Genomic DNA, 23,663 nt, shown 5'->3' with positions numbered 1-23,663 from the left:
GGCCGGTCCCTTTCAGGCTTGGTCGGGGGAAACCTAGTTCCAGTCACCGCGTTTTTCGGTGCAACCGAGCCTGGTTGCATAGAGATTTTCTCAGCGCAGAGAAGGTAACGGAGCGGCCAGGAGGCAGGGGAGCCTGCGGCGCTCGGTTGCAACATTGTTGCCTCTCAGCGTAGAAACGGCGCCCGGGGAAAGCGGGACCTGGTCTGCAGAAGGGAGCTGCGGGGAGCCAAGCGCAGGCTGGGCGCTGGAGGAAGCGCGCTGAGCGGCCCGGTGCAGCGGCAGCCCTTCTGTTCTGTGCCTCCAGGAACAGGTGGAGCGCGCAGCCTGCGCCGCCCGCAGACCCCAGGCCCCTGTGTGACTGATGGGACCTTTGCTTCCTGCTTCCCGCCGCCCAGGCGTCCCCGGAATGCTTTGCTCCCGTCCCAACCCCTGCGTGCCTGCAAGGAGCCAGTCTGCGGCTCCAGATGCCCGCCCCTGGGGCCGGCGCGCTTTGGAGGGCTCTTCTTGTTTTTCCGAGTTTCCCGGCCGCGCGGCAGAGGAAGGATCTTTGAATCAGAAGGGCGTGTCAGTCAGGGTGACTCAGGGCCATCTGTTGGGACTCGCCCTGGATGAGTCATCCGCGGATCCCCGGCATATCTGGAGGTGGGCGGGGGGGGGGGGGCGCAGCGGCAGCTTCTCTGCAAACCGAGGAAGGATCTGACCGATGCCTGGAGAGTCCACGGGGCTCCGGGCGCGTCTGGGCGCGGTGGTGCCCCCGAGTTTCGCGAGGGCAGCCTCAGAAATGGCTGAAAAGGCGTGCAAATAAGGGCTTTCTGCAGACAGCACGCAAGTCCCCTGCCCGCTGCCCGGCGCTCCGGGGAGTCTGACTCGGTTGCTTTGCTTGTGACGCATGGGGACTTGAGTCCGGGCACCCGAGGGCGCAGCCGCGGGTTCCAGTGGCCACGTGGATTTAGAGAGCTCTCGGGGTGCAGGCCGTCCGCGGGGGGTTCGGCCCTGGCAAGGCGCGGACGCCTGGGAGCTGGCAGGTTCTGCAGGGCGGGCAGGGCCTGGGACTCTTGGGAAGGACCTTCCCTCGCGCCGGCGGGGCTTCCTCCCCTTCCTCCCGGGTGTGCGCGGGGCGGCGCCGGGCAGCAGATCCAACTCCGCTGGGTTTTGTAGGCGGCCGAAGAGCCGAAGGTGAGGGCAGGGCTTTGTGTCTGCGAGGAGGAGGAACCTGGGGCAGAAGAGGAGACAGGGAGACAGAAACCGAGGTGGGGGACCCAGTGGGTCGCGGGGTTTTCTGAAGGCCTTTCTGAGTCTCACTTTGCCGCGTCCCCCATAAGATGACATGATCTGTGTGCCGAGGACGCCTGCAGCCTCAGAATCATGGCAGCAACCCTCCCCATAGCCCAGAAGTGGAAACACCCTAGCATGAGCCCATAGAGAACTGCTCAGGCTGCAGAATGGAATACTATGCAACCGTGAAAAAGGTGGGCTCTCCCCGTCCCTGGTGACAGTGTGGCTGGAACTGGAGGACATTGTGTGAATGAAATAAGCCGGGTGCAGAAAGGCAGAGAAAACACGTTCGCGCTCTTCTGTGGAATCCACACAGTGTTGATCCCAGAGAAACAGGAAGTACAGAGCCGAGACCCCGGGTTTGGGGTGGAGGAAACAAATGGGAACAGAGTCTCAGGGGAGGGATCGGTTGGTGAGCTGTGCTTGGAACCCAGCCGGGGGTGGTGACGACGTGCCTCGTGGGTGGACACCCCGGCTGGTGTCCTCCCGCACTCCCCATGCGCACCGGACGGGGCCAGCCCGCTGTGGGGGGGGCTGCCACACCCGGCTGTCCTAAACTGCCGGGAACGCACGCTACACCCACGCACACGCTACACCCACTCACACGCTACACCCACGCACACGCTACACCCATGCGCACACACGCACATACATACCTGCATGCACACCCCAGCACACACACATACACCTGCATATGCACGTGTGTGCACACACACGGACACAAATGCACACACCCACACACACAAACACACGCATGCACATGCACACATATGCACACACGTGCACGCACCCTCACACGCACACACACACATACACGGTGCTCATGGAACCCACAGCACGCACCCGGACCACACCCACACAGCTGCCCAAAGGCGCACCACACCCACACGCCCACAGAACCACACAACACCTGCACATAGGCACACACAAACCACACTCCTACACGAACACGCACCACACACTCACAGCTCCACAAATACAGACCCAGCAGACTCCTGCACACCTGCACACACACGCCTACACAACCACACCCCCGTGTCTACAAGAACTCTGTCTACACCTCGTCACCTGCGTCCAGACTGCACCCACACGCCTGCCCACGTGCACACGGTGCACACCCACCCAGCTACACAAGTGCACACACAAAACCACGGCCACACAGCCCACCCAACCTCAGCCCCCACGGATGCACGTGTGCACACTCGCGGGCGCGCACGCACAGGCCCCTGCACATGTGGACACACTCAGGCACGCCCGACCTCCCGACACACAGTCCCACACGCACCGTGGCCGCAGCCACCTGAGCAGGGGTGACTGGCGCCTCCCCGGCAGGGCGACCCCAGGGGACTCGGCTTTAAACCCGCCTGCTCCCCGGAGGCCCCGCGGCGGGTCTGTCCCCGCTTCCCGCCGGGTCACCCCAGAGGCCGTCGCCCTCGGGCCCCACACAGGTCTCCCTGTCGGGCGTGGAAAGCGGCATCTGGGACGCGGAGCGTCCAGGCTGCTCAGAGCCGCGGACGGCATGGCGGGGACGTCCCTGCCCCTCCTGATGGCTGACCCTGGCTTCCCTTTCCTTCTAGATCACGGGTTTGACCTGGCCGACGCCCTCGGTGAGTAGCTGGCCAGCCTCTCGGCAGCCTCCCTCAGCGCAGGGACGGGCGGGGACGCGGGGCCAGCCAGGTCCACCCGGGCGCTGCCCCGGCTCAGGCCCTGGACATGGGGACCTGGGAGCCCTGCGCCTGCGGCCGGGCAGGGGAGGGGGCCACGGGCATCTGCTCTCTCTGTCCCGGACCTGACGTCACCTCGGCCTCCCTCTCTTCTTCAGAGACCCCCGAGCTGGGAGAGGCATCCACCTGGCCCCTTGTCCCTGTGCCGGGCTCGGCTCGGGAGCCGCCTCCTGATGGTCATTCTCTAGGGGGGCTGCAACAGAACCAGGGAAGCAGAGGCGGGAGTTACTCCCCCAGCCTGCAGGGCGGAGGCTGGGACCAGAGGCTCAGCCCCTCCATGGGCTCCAGGAGGCTCCTTCCCGCCTCTCCAGCTCCTGGGCTCCAGGTGGCCCTGGGCTGGTGGCCCCAGCCCTCCAGCCTCTGCCTCCGTCTCCACGTGGCTCCTCCTCTGTGTCTGTCTCCTCTTCTGTCTCTTGTGAGGACACGGCCATGGCCTCAGGCCACCTGCCCAGGAGGAGCTCCTCTCAGGACCCTGCACTCACTGCCTCTGCAGAGACCTGTGTCCACACCAGGTCCCCCACAGGTTCTGGGTCAAGATGTGGACAGGACCAGCCTCTTCCCATGGTGTCCAGCTCCTGGGGCTCCAGGCGGCCCTGGGCTGGTGGCCCCAGCCCTCCAGCCTCTGCCTCCGTCTCCACGTGGCTCCTCCTCTGTGTCTGTGTCTCCTCTTCTGTCTCTTGTGAGGACACGGCCATGGCCTCAGGGCCACCTGACCAGGGGGAGCTCCTCTCAGGACCCTGCACTGGATGCTTAACTGCTGAGCCACATCCCTAGCCTTTTTTTATTATTTTCAGACAGGATCTTGCTAAGTTGCTGAGGCTGGCCTCTAACTCACGATCCTCCTGCCCCAGCCTCCCCAGCTGCTGGGACAACAGGCGTGTCCTCCCACCCCTGGCCCAGCTTCCGTTCTTAAAGGGGGCGGCCCCCTCTCTGTCCTGGGCCACCCTTCACCTTGAGGTCTGGGACCTCCAGGGGAAACCATGTTGAACGCGGCCTGTGGACGTTTCTCAGGAAATGAGTGGTCCTTCCAAAATATGAGACTGTATCTATAAAGCTCAGTTAGAAATAAAGGGGTCAATGCACAGAAGGGAGGCCAGGAGAGCCGGGGCAGGGGAAGCCCTGGGGCCTGAGGTGCAGCCAGCCATGCCAGGCCCACAGGGTCGTATCCGAGTGGTCACCGTGTGAGGGACATGGTCGGCTGGCCCAGGTTCACTCTCTCTGATTTTTCTCTTTTTTTAATTTCTTTTTAGGGGACGATGAGAAGAAACCAACTCTCCCTCCAAAAAAGCCCAGTGATGGTAAGAAGATAAAGTCCCCATCAGGCAAAAAAAAGAAAGAGGAGATTCTTGCTCCCTCTGAATTCTTAGATGCTTGCGTAGGATCTAAGTGGCTGAGGCTGACCTCCAACTTGGCATCCTCCTGCCTCAGCTTCCAGAGCCACTGGGATGACAGATGTGAGCCTGCCGTCCCACGGAGGCTGTCTGTCTGTAGGAACGATGGCCGCCTGTCTCACGGTGTGGTGGGGACAGAAGCCATTAGGTCAGGATGAGGCTCTGGGACCCTGAGGAGGTCCGGGCCTCCGCGGGGGGACGTGCTATGGGCTCTCCCAGAACAGAGAACCCCCTGCAGAGCTCTGTGCATGCGGGGGGCGCAGTTGCCGACCCACAGCCTGGCGTGCGGGGTCGCTGCAGAGGTGCGGCGAGCTCGGAGGCTCGCCAGGGAGGCTGGCCGAGGCCCGTCCTCCTGTTCCAGCCTCCGCTTTGGGGTTTGAGCCTGGTCGTAAGCGCTGGGTCCTGCTGCCCCGCCCCCGGTGACGCGCGCATCTGTGCGAGAGCCCTGGGAGCAGGACTTTGAAATCGACCCCGTTTCCCACTTTTAGGGGACGACTTTAGTTTGGAGGACGCTCTTGCCGGCGGAGGACATGGTGAGTGAGCTCCCGTCTCCCGTGTTTAGGCCTCGTGCTTTTTCTTCTTAACCCGTGGAAAGCTAGGGAGTCCCTCAGCCGCGGGGCTGCGGGTGGTGCGGGCGGCTGATTTCCTTGTTAACTGGTTTGTTTAAATCCCGCGCCCGCCTTTATTTCACGATCCCGGCCTGCGGGCTGCTGTCTCCATCCGCTGTGTCGATGCTGTGCCTAAAGTCACGAGCAGGAGGACCGCGGTGGAGGCACCCTAGATCTGGGGGCGCACGCTCTCCGAGGTCCCAGCCCGTAGACAGCAGCCTCCATCCCTGGAGGCTCCAGGGCGAGGCTGGACATCACGGAGGTCGGTGTGGCGGAGGGAAGCCGTGCCCACGGTGATGGGGAAGCGGAGAGAGGGTCCACTCTCCAGCTGCAGAATGTACACCCCGAAGCCAGGACGGCGCCCGCCTCCTCCAGCCGCACCCCTCCTGCCTCCGCTGCACCCAGTTAATCCCATCAAAGATTCGTCCACTGGTTGGGTTGAGGCTGGGAAGGAGCTTTGCATGGCGCCAGGCCCCCGGGGTCGGGCATCCAGGGGAAGCCCTGGGCTCAGCAGCTGGGGGCGGGTGACGGGGGGCCGTGGTCGGGGGTGTCCCTGCTTCCTGGCTGCTGGGTGCATCCTGGGGAGACCCAGGAGCTTCCCGGCCCCTCAGTGACCACGCGGACCCCGGTGACTCACGGCTGTGTCCTCCACAGATGAGCCGGCGTCGCCGAAGCAGCCCAGGCCCCAGCCCAGGCCCCAGCCCAACCCGCCGGGCACCTCGGGTAAGAAGGACCCACCCCGACCGTGTGCGGCCGAGATCCCGCCCTTCTCCGCCCGGGGCTGCTGCTCCTCGGGTCTGGGAAGCCGCCTGTCCCTCCAGGGGGCTCTCTGGGCTCGGGGTTGGGTATTTGCTTGGCCGCTGGACTTGGGAGACTCCACGGGACCCTTCCTGGGGGGAGCCGGGGGTTTGCAGGAAGCCTTCGTGTCCCAGGAGACCCTTCTGGCACCGCCAGGTCCTCAGGACAAACAGCGAGCCCCGGTTTCCTCACCTCAAAGGGTCAACGGAACTGCAGAGTTTTATGGTTTTTTCTTGGCTTTGGTGGTTGCGTATGTATTTGTTTTGATTTTCAACACAGGAAACGCAGATATTGCTCAGAACCCTGGCCTTGCAGCTGTGCCAGACACACAGACGCTTGCTTCTTTATTTTGTGGTTTTATTTTTAAATTTTTTGATGCTGGGGATTGAACTCCAGGGGTGCTGAACCCCTGAGCCCCAGCCCCAGCCCTTTTTATATTTCATCTACAGACAGGGTCTCGCTGAGTTTCTAAGGCCTTGCTGACTCACAGAGGCTGGCCTCCAACTTGCAATCCTCCTGCCTCAGCCTCCTGTGGAGCATCCCCATCACCTTGCACACGTATCGCTTCTGTGTTGGATCCTGTGGGCATTTTGGTAAATTCCAGCCCTCCCCCCAACCCCCCGGCATTTTATGTATCAGTTTCAATGGGAGAAACTTTCAAGGAAAGTACCGATCTAGCCGGGCTCGGTGGCACACACCTCTCATTCTAGCAACTGGAGAGGCTGAGGCAGGAGGATTGGAGGCCAGCCTCAGGTGGAGGCCAGCCTCAGCAACGGAGACCCTGTCTCAAAATAAAATAAAATAAATAAAAAGGACCGGGGAGGTGGCTCAGTGGTTGAGGGCCCCTGTGTTCCATCCCGGGTACCAAACTCAATCGATGGATGGATCCATCTTTTGTTCCAGCTTTTGTCCTCTTTTGTCCATCTTTTGTCCTCACATGTTTTCCTGATATTCTCTGAAGCAGTTTCCACCTCGTTTTATATTTTATTGCTCATGAGTTTCAATCCCATACTGCACTTATTATATAGTATAATCTGCTCAATCTCTAATTCGGAATATGTGTGCGCACCACGGTTTTTTTAATACCAGGGATTGAAGCCGGGGGTGCTCAACCCCTGAGCCACATCCCCAGCCCTTTTTCTATTTTATTTAGAGTCAGGGTCTTCCCTCACTTGCTTGGAGTCTCACTAAGCTGCTGAGGCTGGCCTCCCACGTGGGATCCTCCAGCCTCAGCCTCCCGAGCCACTAGGATGACAGGCGGGCACCACCAAATCCGGCTTTCTTTGTGTTTTTTTTTGTATATTTATTTGGCTTCCCCGACTCTTGGGTGGCTGTTTATTTTCCCCCGTTCATTATAAGTCATTTTCTCTTTGACTCCCTTCTCTCTTGGGAAAAGGAAACCCCTTCTTGTTTTTTTTTTTTTTTTCAAATTTTCTTCTTCTTCTTTTTTTTTTCAAATTTTCATTTGAATGATTGAAACTCTGAATGGATTTAGAGACTGCGGCCATGTTACCAAAAGCTCGGGAATTCCGTTTCCCCTTGGAATTCTCTTCTCCTCGGAGCCTCTCTCCCTGTTATTTGTACGCACGTATTTCTCAGTTATTTTCGACTCCTGCTTTCCTAGGAGGAACACGTTTCTGTGTCATTTCCACCGAAGGATAAAAGCACTCCATTCATCGTGAATAATATCAATGAAACAATTATTGATAATGATCATTAATAACGAATAATATAATGAAATAATTGCTAATGACCCATAATGAGTAATAATGAAGATAATGGAACCGTCTTCATTATTATTATTTCTACGTCGCTCACTTTTCTCTTTAGGAGTCCGTAACCCGAAGAGGACTGCTGTGCCTTTTCCCGGGTGAGCCGCGTAATCAGCAGCTCTTTTTAAATCCTGATGGTTTTCTGCCCGTTTCTCAGCTTCTCTGAGAAAACGGTCACTGATTTTTCTGGAAATGATCTTCAAAGTTTTCCTTTCCTTTTTTCTCCTAATTTCTCATTTCAGGAAGTATCTTCCTTCTTCTCCAGTTCCCTTTCCTTTCCTCAGCCGGACTACACAGGAAACGTCTTGACGGGCCTGTGCTGAGGTCCTTTGTCCCCCCTCCCGGGAACCCCGGGGATGTGACCGAGTGTCTAGCCGCGTGCCTTTGTCTGAAACGCGTCCTCGAATCCGTGAAAGCGGAGTCCGCGTGGGCGTGATCGGTCTCGTTAAACGGTGGATGGATCTTCGGGTGTATCGGCTAGCTCTTTGCTGCGTAACAAACATCCCCACGTCGTCGTTTCCTCTGATTAACCCGTCGGTCCTCACGAGTCTGCGCCGGGCTTGCTGATCGCGGCATGGCCTTCTCCTGTACCTTTCTGCCATTGGCTCGTTTGGGGTGGGCTCGGCCTGCGTGACGGGGTCTTCTTCCAACACTGTCCACTGACTCACCTGGGTCCATTCTGAAAGGGCAGGAACACAGAGCCCCAAGGTGCTTTGATAAAGTGGCTCCACGTATCCCATTCGCTCACACCGTCGGCCAGACAGAGCTACGCGGCTGAGCCAGAGCCCCCGAGGGCTCAGAAACGTCCTCCTGACCCTGGCCAGAATGCTCGGTGCCCATTTCTTTTCCCGGTCACCTTTCTTGGGGTGAAGAGAAGAGTTCTCAGTCAGACTCGTTTATATGAGTTTGGACCCAGAAGGAGAATCGATTTCCCGGGCTGAGCATCGCTTATCCCGAATGCCGGGGACCAGAAGCGTTTTGGAGTTTGAGTTTGCGTTTGGATTGCGGACGGTTTGCTCTCCCCTGGTGAGGATCAGACCCAGGTCCAGACGCAAGGTTCATTCTTGCCTCAGGTACACCGTGTGCACATTGTCCAAAGCCAAGTTCATTTTATTTTATTTTTATTATTATTATTGTTTTTGTTCTCATCGATCGTACGTGACAGGAGAGTGCACTGTGACACATCAGATGTGATGGACTCTGACTTCTCATGCCTCGGGCTGTTCGTGATGTAGAATCACACAGGTCATGTGATCATACATGCACACAGGGTAATAATGTCCAATTCGCTCTACTGTCCTCCTACCCACACCCTTCCCTCCCTTCACCCTGCTCTACCTAATCTAAAGTACCTTTATTCTTCCCTTTCCCTGTTGCTTATTGTGGATTAGCATCTGCATATCAGAAGAAACATTCAGCCTTTGGTATTTTGGACTTGGCCTATTTCACTTAGCATGATATTCTCCAGTTTACTAGCAAATGCCATAATTTCATTCTTTATGGCTGCATAATATTCCACTGTGTAGATGTACCACATTTTCTTTATCCACTCATCTGTTGAATGCAACCAGGTTGGTTCCATAGTTTAGCTATTGTGAATTGAGCTGCTATAAACACTGATGTGGCTGCGTCACTCTAGTATGCTGATTTTAAGTCCTTTGGGTATAAACTGAGGAGTGGGCTAGCTGGGTCAGATAGTGGGTCCATTCCAAGTTTCCTGAGGAGCCTCCACACTGCTTTCCAGAGTGGCTGCACCATCTTGCATTCCCACCAGCCATGCATAAGTGGACCTTTTCCCACATCTTTGCCACCAAAGGCACTTTTAAATGGTGATTTCAATGCACCTGCATTTCAGCTGTGGCTGGTCCACGCAGCCGGGTATGGAATTTTCCGTGTGCTGTGTGATGTCCGCACTCAGGAAGTTTTGCCTTTGGAACCTCTGGTCTTGGATTCGGGATGCTCGGCCTGAGATCGGACGTTGCAGAGGTGGCTTCCGTGAGGGGGTCCTTCCATGGGATCCGCCTGATCTGCATTTGATTCTCGTGACATTTTCCCTTCCCTCCAAGACATTGGGACGCTCCTGTTAGTCCCAGCCTGACCCAGCTGCTCTCTTTCCTTTCTGTCTTCCTAGGTGGATTTTCAGACACTGACCTCTTAGACGGGACTTCTGGAAACGATGGTAAGTTCCTCTCTTCGTCCCACCCGGCACTGGGCAGCTGCCCAGCAGACCCTGGGTATGACCCTCGGTTCTCCGGGACATCTCTCTCAGAGGCACGGACACCTCTTTGGGGCTGTGGTGTTTGCAGGTGCTTCCAGGGCACGGGACGTGAGGTCGGATCCCTGGAGGCACTGGCGGGAAGGGGCTCCCTCTGTTTTTGAGGCTCCCCTGCCTAGGGTGGGGGTCTCCCGATCCATCCGCCCACCTGTGTTCTTCCAGACTCCTGAGCACTGCTAATGAAATCCCACATGATTAGATGCTTGGATACAGTTTATCCCTGTGGAATTTGGCGTCCCCCCAAAATGAAGGGATGTGAGTCGTGCAAATCATGCCAGCTGGCCACTGTGACATTGGAAAAGTGTCCTTGTAACCAAACACCTGTCAGAAGCCAGCTTATAAAAAGGTTTATTGGGCTGATGGTTTGGGAGCCTCCAGACCAGGACTGGCTGGCCCCCTTCCTTTTGGCCTGTGGTGAGATGGTCCAACATGGTGGGTGGCTGGCTGGCCCCTTGCTGGCCTGTGCTGAGATAATCCAACATGGCGGGTGGCTGGTTGGCCTCATGCTGGCCTGTGGTGAGATGATCCAACATGGCGGGTGGGTGGTTGGCCCCCTTTCTTTTGGCCTGGGGTGAGATAATCCAACATGGCGGGTAGCTGGTTGGCCCCTTGCTGGCCTGTGGTGAGATGATCCAACATGGCAGGTGGCTGGCTGGCCCCTTGCTGGCCTGTGATGAGATAATCCAACATGGTGGGTGGGTGGCTGGCCTCTTGCTGGCCTATGGTGAGATAATCCAACATGGCGGGTGGCTGGCTGGCCCCCTTTCTGGCCTGTGGTGAGATAATCCAACATGGTGGGTGGCTGGTTGGCCCCCTTCCTTTTGGCCTGTGGTGAGATAATCCAACATGGCGGGTGGCTGGTTGGCCCCCTTTATTTTGGCATGTGGTGAGATAATCCAACATGGCGGGTGGTTGGTTGGCCCCCTTTATTTTGGCCTGTGGTGAGATAATCCAACATGGCAGGTGGCTGGTTGGCCCGCTTGTTGGCCTGTGGTGAGATAATCCCACATGGCGGGTGGGTGGTTGGCCCCTTTCTGGCCTGTGGTAAGATGATCCAACATGGCCGGTGGCTGGCTGGCCCCTTGCTGGCCTGTGGTGAGATAATCCAACATGGCCGGTGGCTGGCTGGCCCCCTTTCTGGCCTGTGGTGAGATAATCCAACATGGCGGGTGGCTGGTTGGCCCCCTTTATTTTGGCATGTGGTGAGATAATCCAACATGGCGGGTGGCTGGTTGGCCCCCTTTATTTTGGCCTGTGGTGAGATAATCCAACATGGCAGGTGGGTGGTAGGCCCCCTTGCTGGCCTGTGGTGAGATGATCCAACATGGCAGGTGGGTGGTAGGCCCCCTTGCTGGCCTGTGGTGAGATGATCCAACATGGCCGGTGGGTGGTTGGCCCCTTGCTGGCCTGTGGTGAGATGATCCAACATGGCAGGTGGGTGGTAGGCCCCCTTGCTGGCCTGTGGTGAGATGATCCAACATGGTGAGCGGTGGGGGTTCAGTGGTGGAGCTGAGCTTCTCAGCTCATGGACAGGAAGCAGAAATGGACAGGTGGAGAGGTTTGGGGTCCTGGGTGCCCTAAAAGGTCATGCTGCTAATGGCCAGAGACCCTGCACCAGGCTCTACCTCCTCCAGTTTCCACCCAAGTGGGGACCCACTGGTTGGCTTGCGGGACTTCAGGGAACATTCTGGATGCATGGAGAAGGGAATGGAGTGGCCCTTTCCACGGCAGAAGGGATCTTCCTGTCCTTCCGGTCGCAGGGCCCATCTGGGCTCTGCCTCCCGTCCTCCTCCCAGCGGGAGGGGTCAACAGCCTTGGTCTTCTTTTGCAGGACAAGGTGGTGCAGACGGTGGCAGCCACAGGAACGAGGGACAGGAGAGTACGTACGGGAGTCACTGCCCTCTTTCTTCTCCTCTCGGGTTCAAGGGATGGGGGACCTGCCGTTTCCCAGAGCTAAGGCGTGGTACTTGCATGATCCCTAAGGATCTGGGCAGGCGCCCTGGTGGCTGCCTGTCAATCACGCTGGGACAGCTGGGCCTCCGTGGTAGCTGCTGAGATCCGGCCCTCGGAGGCAAAGTCCCCGTTGGAGTCCCGGTGGCCACTTGGCTCTTTCAGCAAATAAGTAAACGATCGAATCTCTCCCTCCTTCTGTCCGCTTTTAGTTTTTTTTTTTTTTTTCTTTTCAGCGGACACATCATAATCGGGCCATCCCTGGGGTGCGGTGTGGTAGGTCCCCGGCAGAGGCGGGTTGCTGAGGTCATTGCACCTCCACGTCCTTCCGCGTCTCTGCTCTCTGCTGGGAAAGCTCCAGACTGCCCGGCTCTGGCTCTCGGCCCAATCCGAGGACCCATTTCCCTGCCCAGCTGGACGTGGCTGCTCGGGCTCCTTCCCGCTTTCTTCTCCTCTGGGAGCCCCCGCCCGCCCCTCTTCTCGTGTGACATTGGCACTTGGTGCTTCTGCCTCTGAGATAGACGGAACTGTTTGTAGGGGACCCGCTTTTTAGTTCCAGAGCCCCCAGCCCCACGCCCTGTGCGTCCCCCACGCTGGACGCCAAGGCAGGAGCCCGTTGGGCGGACGAGCTCCTGAGTCCCATTTCGCCCTTGAGCAGAGGCCCCGCCTGCGGCTCCCTTGACGGGCGCAGGGATTTCTTGAGCGTGCGACCCGGGCACCCGGGAACCCGGGCCACTTCACTGTCTGCGTCAAGGCACAAGAGAGTAATGACCGAAAGGATTTCTCTGCAAAAATCAGCACAGGAAAAAGAGGGAGAGGGAGAGAGATCGAAAGTCACGAAGAGGACTTGGGGGAGCTGGGGAGCTGCAGAGGTTAGGGAGCAGCCCTCCGAGAGGGGGACATCTCCTGGGGGGCCCAGGGGTCCTGCCTCTCTCGGGGCCTCCACCCGCCGGCCCAGCTCAAAACTCGACCAGGTGCCAAGGGAACAGAAGGTGTCCGTATGAGGCTGCGTTTTTGCCGAGACTGAGAGGTTGTGTTGTCCCCTCCTGGTGGCGTCTGGGGTCTCCTCCTTGGGGACGGGAGCGCCGCCTCTCCTTCCTAGGTGGCGTGGCCAGTGGTCCCTGGGGCCACCGCCTCTGCTGGCCAGCTGCGCTGGCCTCATCTCCATCCGCACCCGGAATCGTTGACTTGTCTCTCTTCCTTCCGCAGCCAATTCCCAGGGCGTGGTGCCCGGCATCGTGGGGGCCGTGGTGGTGGCAGTGGCCGGAGCCATTTCCAGCTTCATCGCCTACCAGAAGAAGAAGCTGTGCTTCAAAGAAAACGGTGAGGCGCACCGCTGACGCCCCCGGGGCGTCCTTGACAGGCGAGGACGCTCCTGCTGACTCACGGCGAGTGCGCACGGCTGGGACTCCATGCGTCCGCACTAGCTCTGGAGTCCGGCCTGGGCGGCCTCCGCGGAGGCCCTGCTCGGCCTCATAACCATGCGCACAGGTCGCTCGCTGCCCCGCTGCGTGTGCTGGGTGTGCTTGGGGGTGAAGCGCATGGGCTTCGAGATGTGCGGGGGCTTCGCGGCGGGACAGCCACGTGAGGAAGTCGGTGCAGAAGTCTTCCTTCCGCTTCTAGTTGACTCATCACCACTGACCAGTGGCAGGGGCAGCGCTGGGTCAGGGCCAAGGCTGGCTGTTGCCTTGCTTTCTGCCGCGCCCAGGGGGGAGTCCCACCCAGAAATGGGGAGCGGCCCCTTCCCGATCTGGCACAACCAGATAACCAGCTAGGATCTTGGGCGGGGTCCACATGCCCATGGAGGGTTGGAAGAGTGGCGCCTTCCGGACCAAAAGTCTGGTGCGCTCGCTCATCAGGTGGGTTGGGACCTGAGGCTCAAAAGTTCCTCAGTGACGCAAGGACTTCGCTCCAAGTCGAGGAGTAGGGAATCCTCGGAAGCGCAAGCTGCATGCGTCTCCGGGTGAGGTCTCCTCTTTCGTCTTGGAGGGCTGCCCGTCCAGCGCTGGGCTCTGGGGTGTTTTCTGGGGATTCCGGGGATCCCAGGCACCCCTCTGTTCTTGCAGAACTCTCGGGTCTGCCAAGCGGCTGACTGTCAACTCCCCAGCCCTCCCTGTGATTTTAAGTCGTTATCCTCGCTTGGCATTGACTTCGCCCGCCAAAGCGCAGCCTTTCCAGGACCCTGGAGAGATTTACTGAGGATCTGAATAGGTGCTGCTGAAGGCAGCTTCCAACACTGGAGATCTCCCGGGATTTTATTTTATTTATTTTATTTTATTTTATTTTGGTACTGGGGATTGAATCCAGGGGTGCTTTACCACTGAGCCATGTCCCCTGCCCTATTTATTTATTTATTTATTTATTTATTTATTTATTTATTTATTTTGAGACTGGGTCTCACTAAGTTGCTTAGAACCTCACTATGTTGCTGAGGCCGGCCTCCACCTTGCGATCCTCCTGCCTCAGCCTCTTGGTACTGGGGATTGAATCCAGGGGTGCTTTACCACTGAGCCATGTCCCCTGCCCTTTTTATTTATTTATTTATTTATTTATTTATTTATTTATTTAAGACTGGGTCTCACTAAGTTGCTTAGGACCTCACTATGTTGCTGAGGCCGGCCTCCACCTTGTGATCCTCCTGCCTCAGCCTCTTGTCTCTTAATACTTGTATGTGACACAGGCGTTCAAACGGACAAATACCCCACATTCAAGGAGATGGCACCAAAGATCTATGATTAGAACCAAGAGGGAAAAGACAAGACCTACTCCTCCTAGAAACAGCTGAGAAGTGACGTTGATAGGAAAATTTTGTTGTGTTCCTGGGGTCTTCCAGAGTCACAGCCTGCTGTCCAGCTGGGGGGCAGTGAGACCCGTTTGCTCAGGAAGGACGCACCCCAGCAAGGGAGCAAGGTGGTGCTTCTTCCTTTAGCAAGGGGCACTGATACCACTGACCAGTAAAACGACCTGTGTTGACCCGGAGAGCAAACCAGGTTCCTTTCCTGCGGACTCCACCGGCGTCCCGCGAGGCTGCCCCTCTTTCTGGGTTCAGGCACGTTTCAGTATTTGCCCCTGAATTTGAAAGTGAGTTGAGTGCGTGTCTCGGGTACCGTGGTTTTAGGGAGAGACAGAGGGGAATATGGTCTCCGGACGTCTCGTGGACTTGCTGGGCAGCGTCTGTACAAACCCTTGCTCTCCGTGGAGGGCGCGCGGATTCCAGTCGCCGCTCTGCATTGGCAACTTTGTTGTCTGCTAAACTAACCCCCGAGGCTCCTCTTGGGCGGGTGAGGTAGAGGCAGGTGTTGCTTGGAGACAGATTTACCCAGAAGCTTTTCAGCCTGGAGTTTTGAGCTGACCTAGGAAGACACCCGGGGTCTCTATGGCCCCCGGGGATTTGCCATCCCTCGATTTCTTCGGATCTGAATCTGCAGTCGTAGGAGCTTCTTTCGGGCGGTGGCTACTCACGGGATGCTTGCGCCTCCGTTGCTGCAGCTTGTGGCCTGGGTTCCATGTCCCCGACATCTGTGTGGAGGGGCTTCGGCTTCAAGGTCCCAGTTGGAGACCACTAACCCGGCAGAGTCTAATCCATTCTCACCCGGCTTGCTTTGGGCTGGGGCCAGGCACCATCCCTGCCTGTGGCGGCACGCGCCCCAAGCAGACCTCTCTCCAAAGGTCCCTTTATTATTATTATTATTTTCTTTTCTTTTTCGTCCCTCCATTTCAGATGCCTCCAAGACCTAGGGAGGAGCAGAGCCCCCTGTCCAGTGGAGAGCGTCCTGAGGACCCTCGTGCCGCTCCCAAGATGCAGCCTAGCCTAGCCAGCCCGCCTCTGTGTGCGCGCCCCGCCCCGCTAGCCGCTTTCCTCACCGCGGGATCCCCAGGCCGATTTCAGGCTTAAGATTCTGTGCGTCTTTGCGCCTCCCGGGGTGCACGGGGCTCAGGCCGCTCGGCGCGATGCCCCTGCCCGCGGAGGGACCCGAGTGAACAGAGTTTCTTTGAAACTCAAGAGAGTCAGGCGGACGGCTCGCACCCGCTCTTGAGATGCCTCCGCAGCAGGTCAGGAGGGGAGGCCCAGCCTCCCTTTCTGCTGCAGGGAGAGGCCCCGGGGCGGAGTGCCCTGCCTCACCTGGACTTTGCCATTCATTAATGAGGATGTGACCCCTCATCGCACGATACTCATTCACCCCAGAGCCCCTCCTCCCTCTGTTTCCGCTCCCCAGTCTCGAAAGTTCTATCCTGGGTTTTCTCCAGTAGGTTAAACTCTCAGTTATCAGAAAACAAAACGCTCCGCCCAAACATCGCACAATCAGAGCCATTGAAGGTCACCGGTGAGGGGCGGTCCACCAGGTCTTATTGTCGCCCGAGCACGGAGCTTCTCCCTGCCCTTCAAAGCCAAGTCCTATCTTCCCAGAGACCCTCTGTCCCTTTTCATCTTGTCCTGGGGCGCACAAAGCGCCCCTCTTTCCACCGCTTGCTAAGAGGCTGTCCTAACTCCCTGGCGGGCGCTTGAGTGGCAGGTTCTGGGTAGGATGGGCGGTGGTATCGCAGCGAGGTCGTGCGCTTTAGGTAGTGGGCGTCCTTGTGCATCCGGGCAGCCGGTGGTGGTCGCCTTGATAGCCCGCGGCTCTTTGTCCAACGCATTCTCGGTTCTGACCCGGTGAAGCCGGTCGGTGCCTCAGCACCGGGTGGAGACTTGGTGAGCTCAAGACATTCAGCCCCCAGTGTGGCCGAGTGATCAGCCACTGCTAGTCCGCGGTGCCCGGGCGCCATCTAAAGATGCTCCCAACCCCTGTCTCAAACGCGCCAGCGCGTGTGTGTGTGTAACACGTACACCCGAACCCTGCAGCGCACATGGCCACAGAGCGCATGCCTTCGCTTTTCCGCCCTGCTAGCTACAGGACGCTGTTAACCCTAAAAGCAAGCACCGAGCATTTGTTTTAAAGCTGCTTTTCAAAATACCCTGCACCTGGTCTCTGACGTCAGGACGTCAGGACGCCCAAGCCGACTCCAGGTGGAGCGGAGGGCGCATCCCAGGGGGTCTCTGCAAATTCCGCCTCCAGGTTCACTTCATGGACCTTGAGCTGCCTTTGGCTCCTGGCAGACTTAGTTTGCAATGGACTGCGGGTTGTTTTTGTTTTTGTTTTAATTTTTAACCTTAAACGCCGCCTGACTTCACAGCGGTGTTTCCCGTTACATTTTCCATTTTTCTATTTTTTCTTCGGCGTTTTGAAGGCGCTTGCTGGTCCGTAGTGCATGCGGAGTTGTGGGTGCTGCGCTTTTACAGTCTGCTCTGCAGCGTCCGCCGGTAGGTCAGGGGCCCACCTCTCTGGTCACCCCCTGGGCGCCTCTCTGAACTTTCCTTCCTGGGATAGCGCCAACTCTCATCTCAAGCGCTTTGGTGTCTTCACGCGGGTGCGGTTTAGGGGTTCCTTTACGGGGGCGCCTCTTTCTGTGGCCGCTGCGCTCTTGCGCCGGGCACCTTGTAACCCGAAGGTCTTCTAACCTCGGAGGGCGCGTGCGTTGAAATTCTGGGAGCCAAGGACACACAGATGGCTCGCGAGGCGGGGAGCTGGGTGGCTTCCTTCTGGGTTCAGAGCGTGCTGCGTGTAAACCTGCCCATTAGCAACGATGCAGAGAAGAAATAAACACATGCTACGTGCCATCCTCGTGTGTGCTCTGACTTCTGTCGGCTTCTGCCCCCGTCGGAAAGAAGCGTTTGCGGGAGGTGGGGTGGGGAATGTCATTGGCCTGCAGAGATCACAGCAAGACAGACGATGCGGGAGGATCCAGCTTGCTGGCCCATCCGTGTCCGGTTAGCTGTCCATCAGGTCCCTTGGTGACCAGGGCGGTCTTGATTTTTTTTGTTTTTTGTTTTTTCAAAGCCCAGGAATCGGACCCAGGGGCGCTTAACCACTGAGCCACATGCCCAGCCCTTTTTATTTTATATGTAGAGACAGGGTTCTGCCAAGTTGCTCAGAGCCTTGCTAAGTTGCTGAGTCTGGCCTCCAACTTGAGATCCTCCTGGCTCAGCCTCCTGAGCTGCTGGGGTGACAGGTGTGTACCCCCATGCCCAGCACCAGGGTTTGCCTTCTAGGGCAGGCGGGTAGAGGGGCTGGGGCAGCAGCTTTCAGCTCAAGGATGGCCCTCCGGGAAGGAGCAGGGAAGAAAAGCCCCCGCTTCCCAGACTCTGAAAAGATGCTGGGCCTCTGTGTGGTCTCTGACTTTATTTTTGATGGGTTTGGAGGACCAGATAGGAGGAAGTGTCCTGTTACCCTAGAAGGTGCAGTAGGCTCATTATTAAAGTGTGGGGTAATCAGCTTTATGTATTCTGCCTGGGATAACGTAATTTCCAGTGCAGGCTGGATCTGCCTTATGTGAAACGCTGGGTTTCAGGGTTCTGGTTTGTCCAAAGGGGGAATATTTATTTGCACAGAGGTCCTCCAGCAACCCTGATGCAGAACCCACAGAGCTGGAAGAGGTCCCCAATCCAGAACGGTTTGAGTCTGCAGCCTGGGGAGGCTGGGCTCCGGCTTAGGGTTGCTCAGCTGGCACCTGAGCACTGAAGGAGAGGACGGTGCAGAGGGAAAGGCCTGCCGGCTTCCCCTGCGTGGCCCTCTCTCTGCACGTGCAGGCTGGGCCGGTTCTAGTGGATCAGCCCCTTCTGAGCGTTGGAGTCGGGGCCTGGTGCCGCTTGCCTGCTCCTGGAGGGTCTCTGGACTTGGAGACACCTTCTCGGGTGCAGCCAGCCCTGGCGTCCACTCGCTCCCACCGGGGGTCTGTGACCCGTGCGTCTTGAGCAGTGCGCGGCTGTTCCACTGAGCCTCTTTGCGTGTTTTATTCCCTGCAGCAGAACAAGGAGAGGTCGACTTGGAAAACCGCGCAGGCACGAACGCAGAGCCACCAGGTAAGGCAGGGCAGGTGGGCGCCGCTGGCCCGCTGCCCCACGAGGCTCCTCCCCTCCTCCCTCTCCCGCCCACACCCTCAAATTTCGGTTTTATGGCGTTGGGTGTGTCCTTCCGCTTCGGGCGGCTTGGCTGCCAGTCAATATATACACTCGCGGGGCTTCAGGCTTCCGGTGACAATTAATGGTTCTTTCAGTTCCTCTTCCACTAAGCACTGATGAGTGTTCCAAGTGGCCTTCAGTGGACACGTGTCCCAAACTCAGAGCCCGGCTGGAGCACACTGAGGATTAAAAAGACATCTCTGATACCTCGTGGGCAGCGTTTGCTGTCACCTTAAAAAAAAAAAAAAAAAAAAAAAAAAGGGTCTTTCTAACAAGCTGAATGTGCCCGAGCATGGTGGCCCACGCCTGTAATCCCAGGGACTCTGGAGGCTGAGGCAGGAGGACTGCAAGTTGAAGGCCAGCCTCTGCCATTTAGCAAACCCCTAAGCAACTTATAGAGAGACCCTATCTCGAACTAAAACATAAAACAGGCTGGGGAGGTGGCTCAGTGGATAAGCACCCCTGGGTTAACCCCCAGAACAACCACCCCCACCAAAATATCCCCCTTCCTTCCTTCCAAAACGCTTCAAAGACGGACATGCAAAATAAACTTCTGAGACATAAATGAGTGTCTAGAAAAATCTCAGCCCCAGATTTTCAGAAATTCATACAAGCCTCGGACCCTGATTTAGAAAATAACTGAGGCTGAAATTGGCTCAAGGCGGGTACTTTCTATCCTTCCTGAGAAAGCGCTGGTGGGAAACCGGTTCGCCTGTGCTCCCTCCAGGCTGGGCGGGCCGGGTCTCCTGCAGGTGCCCTCGGCCACCGCGGGGCCTCCAGGAATGGCCTTCTCCGTGCGTGTTGGACTCCGGGGTCTGAGCGCACGTGGGGCTCGAGCCCCACCTGGGGACGCTTAGGGAAGCGCTGCGCGCTGGGCAGCGGAACGACGCCCTCCCCTCCCGTCTCTCCGCCTCTCCGCACAGTGCAGCGCACACTCTTGGAGAAGTAAGGAGGCCCGGGAAGAACCCAGACGTGGTCCCCGGTCCGCAGCAGGGTGACGCGGGCCGCCAGAGATGCCTTCGCAAGACCAGCTGGGGAGGGCAGAGGCCTCCGTGCGTGCGGGGAGCCGGCCAGCCTCGCCCCCAGGACTCCGTCCCAGTCCCGAGGTGCCGCAGACCCGTGTTGCCAACGACGAGCAAGCGTGACATCCCCTTGGGGACTTGTCTCGCGTCCCTGGGGTTCCCGGGGATGTGAGAGGCTGACCCTACGCGAGTCCCCGTCATCCCGACCTCGACCCTGTCAGCTACCTGGACGCTGGAACTGGGGGCGGAGGACCAGCCACCTGCACCCAGAGGACTTCGAAGCGGAGCTGACCCTTCCTGCCACAAGTGGCCTGCCCACCCCCGTCGCCTGCACGCTCCTAGGGTGGGTTAGGGTGTTGCGCTGTTTTCTCCAACTAATAAAATGAAATTGGGAACCACTGACGGTACTGCTGCCCTTCACCACCAGGTGGGACCGCTGTGGGCCCAGCCCTGCTCCGCATGGGAGCTGCAGGACAGACAGGTGGTCACCCCGGGCGCACGTCTGATTGGCCATTTGCTCTCTGCACCCCTTTCCTCTCTGTCGGCCACGTAGGCACGGATACTCCCCTGCACCCAGATGCTCCCCTGAACCCAGATGCTCCTAGGCAGCCAGGTACTCCTGGACAGCCAGACACTACCTTGTGTCCAGGTACTTCCCTGCACCCAGATACTCCCAGACAACCAGATACTCCTGGACAGCCAGACACTACCTTGTGTCCAGGTACTTCCCTGCACCCAGATGCTCCCAGACAACCAGATACTCCTGGACAGCCAGACACTACCTTGTGTCCAGGTACTTCCCTGCTGCCAGATGCTCCCAGACAACCAGATACTCCTGGACAGCCAGACACTACCTTGTGTCCAGGTACTTCCCTGCTGCCAGATGCTCCCAGGCAACCAGGTACTCCTGGACAGCCAGATGCTACCTTGTGCCCAGATACTCCCCTGTACCCAGATATTCTCCTGCACCCAGATTCTCCCAGGTAGTCAGATACTTCTCTGAATCCACGTATGCCCCTAAATCCAGATACTTCTCTGGATGCAGCTGTATGCCTACATATCTTGTCACTCCTTTGCATCTGGATAGCTCTTTGCACCAAGATCATCCCCTGCAGCCAGATTCTCCTGTAGCCAGATACTACTCTGCACCTGGGTATCCCTACATACTTTGGTACTCTCGTGCAGCCAGATACTCAGGCACCTAGGTATTTCCACACAGATTGATATTCTTCTGCACCCAGGTATCCCTACACGTTGATATTCCCCTGCACCCAGATGCTTCTCTGAATCTAGGTAGGCATCCAGATACTCTCCTCCATCCAGATGCTCCTCCACGTAGAGGAATTGCTCTTCATCCAGATACTCCTTGTATGCTGGCACACTTAGGCACCCAGATTCTCCCCTGCTCTCTGCTGCTCCTCCCATCCGGACACTCCTTGGCATGGAGATCTTTTCTTGTGTCTAGATACTCCCTGGTGCCCAGATGATCTCCTGGGTGGATTTGCTCGCCCTTTCTGTAGTGTGTGCAAAGTCAGATCCCTCGGACGTGGGGTCTGGCTGAACACGGGGTGGACCTGCTTTGTGGCCAAGATTGTCCTCAACATACACCTTCTTGCAGAGCTGCGGTCTCTGAAAACCTTCCCTTCCCCGTGGTAAGTGCGGATTTTTCCACGTTGAGAAGGGTCTCCTCCAGGGCGGCTCACCCACGCCCAGGCTTCTAAATGCCTGCTCTTGTACCCAGATGCACCCCTGTACCCAGATACTCCCCTGCACTCAGATGCTCCCCTGCATCCCAAGGGTGACGGGCAACCCTCGTCTTGCAGCTTCCTACCAACAGGAAATGAGCCTGTCTTCCTGTGGTGGCTGGCGGCCAGGGGAGTGAACAGGAAGCTCTGGGCTCGCCCGGCCCACAGAGGCGGCTCCGTGGTGGTGGGGCTTCCTGTCCCCACGAACCGTGGCTGCTGCTGCACTTTGGGAAGCTGGGGTTCCTGGGCAGCTCCCTGCCCACAGGCCTGGGGGCGGGCACCACACCTGCAGCGTCACCTGGCATGGGGAAGCGGTGGGTGGAGCTGTCCTCTCAAGCTCTAGGTCTTTGCTCAGGAACTGCCTGCACTTGGTGGGCATCTCCCAGACCCCACTGGTGAGGTCAGGCCCTCCCCACGTGGGGACCCCTTGCCCAAGGGACAGGTGTGAGAGCTTCTGCAGGTGCTGGTGAGCAGTCGGTGGCTGAGCCTGAATGCACTGGAATCTCCCCCTCCCTCTGGGCTGCAGTTGCTCTGTGATTTACCATGTGGTTCCGTCCTGCTCAGTCACTGCACCCAGATGCTCCCCTGCACCCAGATACTCCCCTGCATCCAGATATTATCCTGCACCCAGATGCTCCCCTGCACCCAGATGCTCCCTTGCACCCAGATACTCCCCTACATCCAGCTGTTATCCTGCACCCAGATGCTCCCCTGTACCCAGATACTCCCCTACATCCAGATATTATCCTGCACCCAGATGCTCCCCTGCACCCAGATGCTCCCCTGTACCCAGACACACCTCTGCACCCAGATACTCCCCTACATCCAGATATTATCCTGCACCCAGATACTCCTCTGCACCCAGATACTCCTCTGTACCTAGATGTTCCCCTGCATCCAGATATTCTGCACCTAGATACTGCCCTGCACCCAGATGCTCCCCTGTACCCAGACACACCTCTGCACCCAGATACTCCCCTACATCCAGATATTATCCTGCACCCAGATACTCCTCTGCACCCAGATACTCCTCTGTACCTAGATGTTCCCCTGCATCCAGATATTCTGCACCTAGATACTGCCCTGCACCCAGATACTCCTCTGCCCCAGACACTCCTCTGCACCCAATACTCTTCCCCAGGTACTCTCCTGCACCCAGATACTCCTCTGCACCCAGATAATCTTCCCCAGATACTTCCCTGCATCCAGATACTCCTCGACTTCCAGATATTCCCATGCATCCAGATACTCCTCTGCCCCCACATATGCCTCTGCCCCCAGATGCTCCTCTGCACCCAGATACTCTTCAGCAACCAGGTGCTCCCCAGCAGCCAGAAATCATAAGAAGTGGGAACTATCATAAGATGGACAAGGTTGGTTACACCTGTTTAGGAACTTGGAAGGCCCACAGGAGAGTGTCCCTGGGCAGGACAGCATGGGCCACGTCCCCCACCTCCTGTATCATGTGAGGGTCCCCCCTGCTGCGGTATCGCCAGCCCAGAAGGAAAGTCAAACTTCGAGGTTCAAAATGCTGTTTCTACTGAGGGTGCTTCGCTTTGGCACCAAGGTACAGGGGGAGATCTCAGCTGCAACCCGCAGCATAAGGGAGGACGGTGTGCGCTGGGTGTTCCAGGTCAGTGAGGCCGGGGACCTCGGGTCGTGCGGACTGCTAATCGCGGCACTCCACAGACAGGCGCCCCAGGCCTCAGATGTGCCATCAACGCCCCGTCCAGCAACAACAGGAAAAACGTGTGTTTTTGAAGCGCATCAATGGTGGCTCGCAGAGGACTCTGTCTTTTCAAGAAATAGGTCGACCAGGCTCGTACTTGTGCAGCGTGAATGCCGGTATCTGTCGAAGGTCCCTTTAACCTTTGCGTTGGCATAAAAATATGTATGGCCTTATCAAGGCCAGCTTTTTATTTGTTTGTTTGTTTGTTTGCTTTTGTACCAGGGATTGATCCAGGGGCGCTTAACCACTGAGACACACCCCCAGCTCTTTTGATTTTTTATTTTGAGACAGGGTCTCGCTAAGTTGCTTAGGGCCTCACTAAGTTGCTAAGGCTGGCCTCCAACTTGTGATCCTCCTGCCTCAGCCTCCCGAGT

The 23,663-nt window shown here is 57.7% G+C and overlaps 1 protein-coding gene across 3 annotated transcripts; it reads left to right on the top strand.

Annotated features, from left to right (window-relative positions):
- Positions 1 to 2,762: 2,762 nt before the first annotated feature.
- CD99 (CD99 molecule (Xg blood group)) lies at positions 2,763 to 20,214 on the top strand. Of its 3 annotated transcripts, none has more exons than XM_079123834.1 (9): positions 2,763 to 2,882; positions 4,250 to 4,297; positions 4,879 to 4,923; positions 5,653 to 5,721; positions 9,700 to 9,747; positions 11,675 to 11,722; positions 13,003 to 13,116; positions 18,641 to 18,694; positions 19,717 to 20,214. In XM_079123834.1, exons 1-9 carry the CDS (start codon positions 2,795 to 2,797, stop codon positions 19,740 to 19,742), a joined length of 540 nt encoding a protein of 179 aa, XP_078979960.1. In that variant the 5' UTR covers positions 2,763 to 2,794; the 3' UTR covers positions 19,743 to 20,214. The 3 variants fall into 3 exon arrangements, with proteins under 3 accessions (XP_078979960.1, XP_078979959.1, XP_078979961.1); XM_079123833.1 differs by having other exon boundaries at positions 2,764 to 2,882; positions 18,638 to 18,694; XM_079123835.1 differs by lacking the exons at positions 18,641 to 18,694; positions 19,717 to 20,214 and adding an exon at positions 15,515 to 17,212 and having other exon boundaries at positions 2,768 to 2,882.
- The last annotated feature ends 3,449 nt before the right edge of the window (positions 20,215 to 23,663 follow it).

This window comes from Sciurus vulgaris (genome assembly GCF_902686455.1).
Source record: "Sciurus vulgaris genome assembly, chromosome: X".
Taxonomy (NCBI): Eukaryota; Metazoa; Chordata; class Mammalia; order Rodentia; family Sciuridae; genus Sciurus; species Sciurus vulgaris.
Note: the sequence above shows the minus strand (reverse complement) of the source record. Positions and strands in the feature narration are given on the sequence as shown.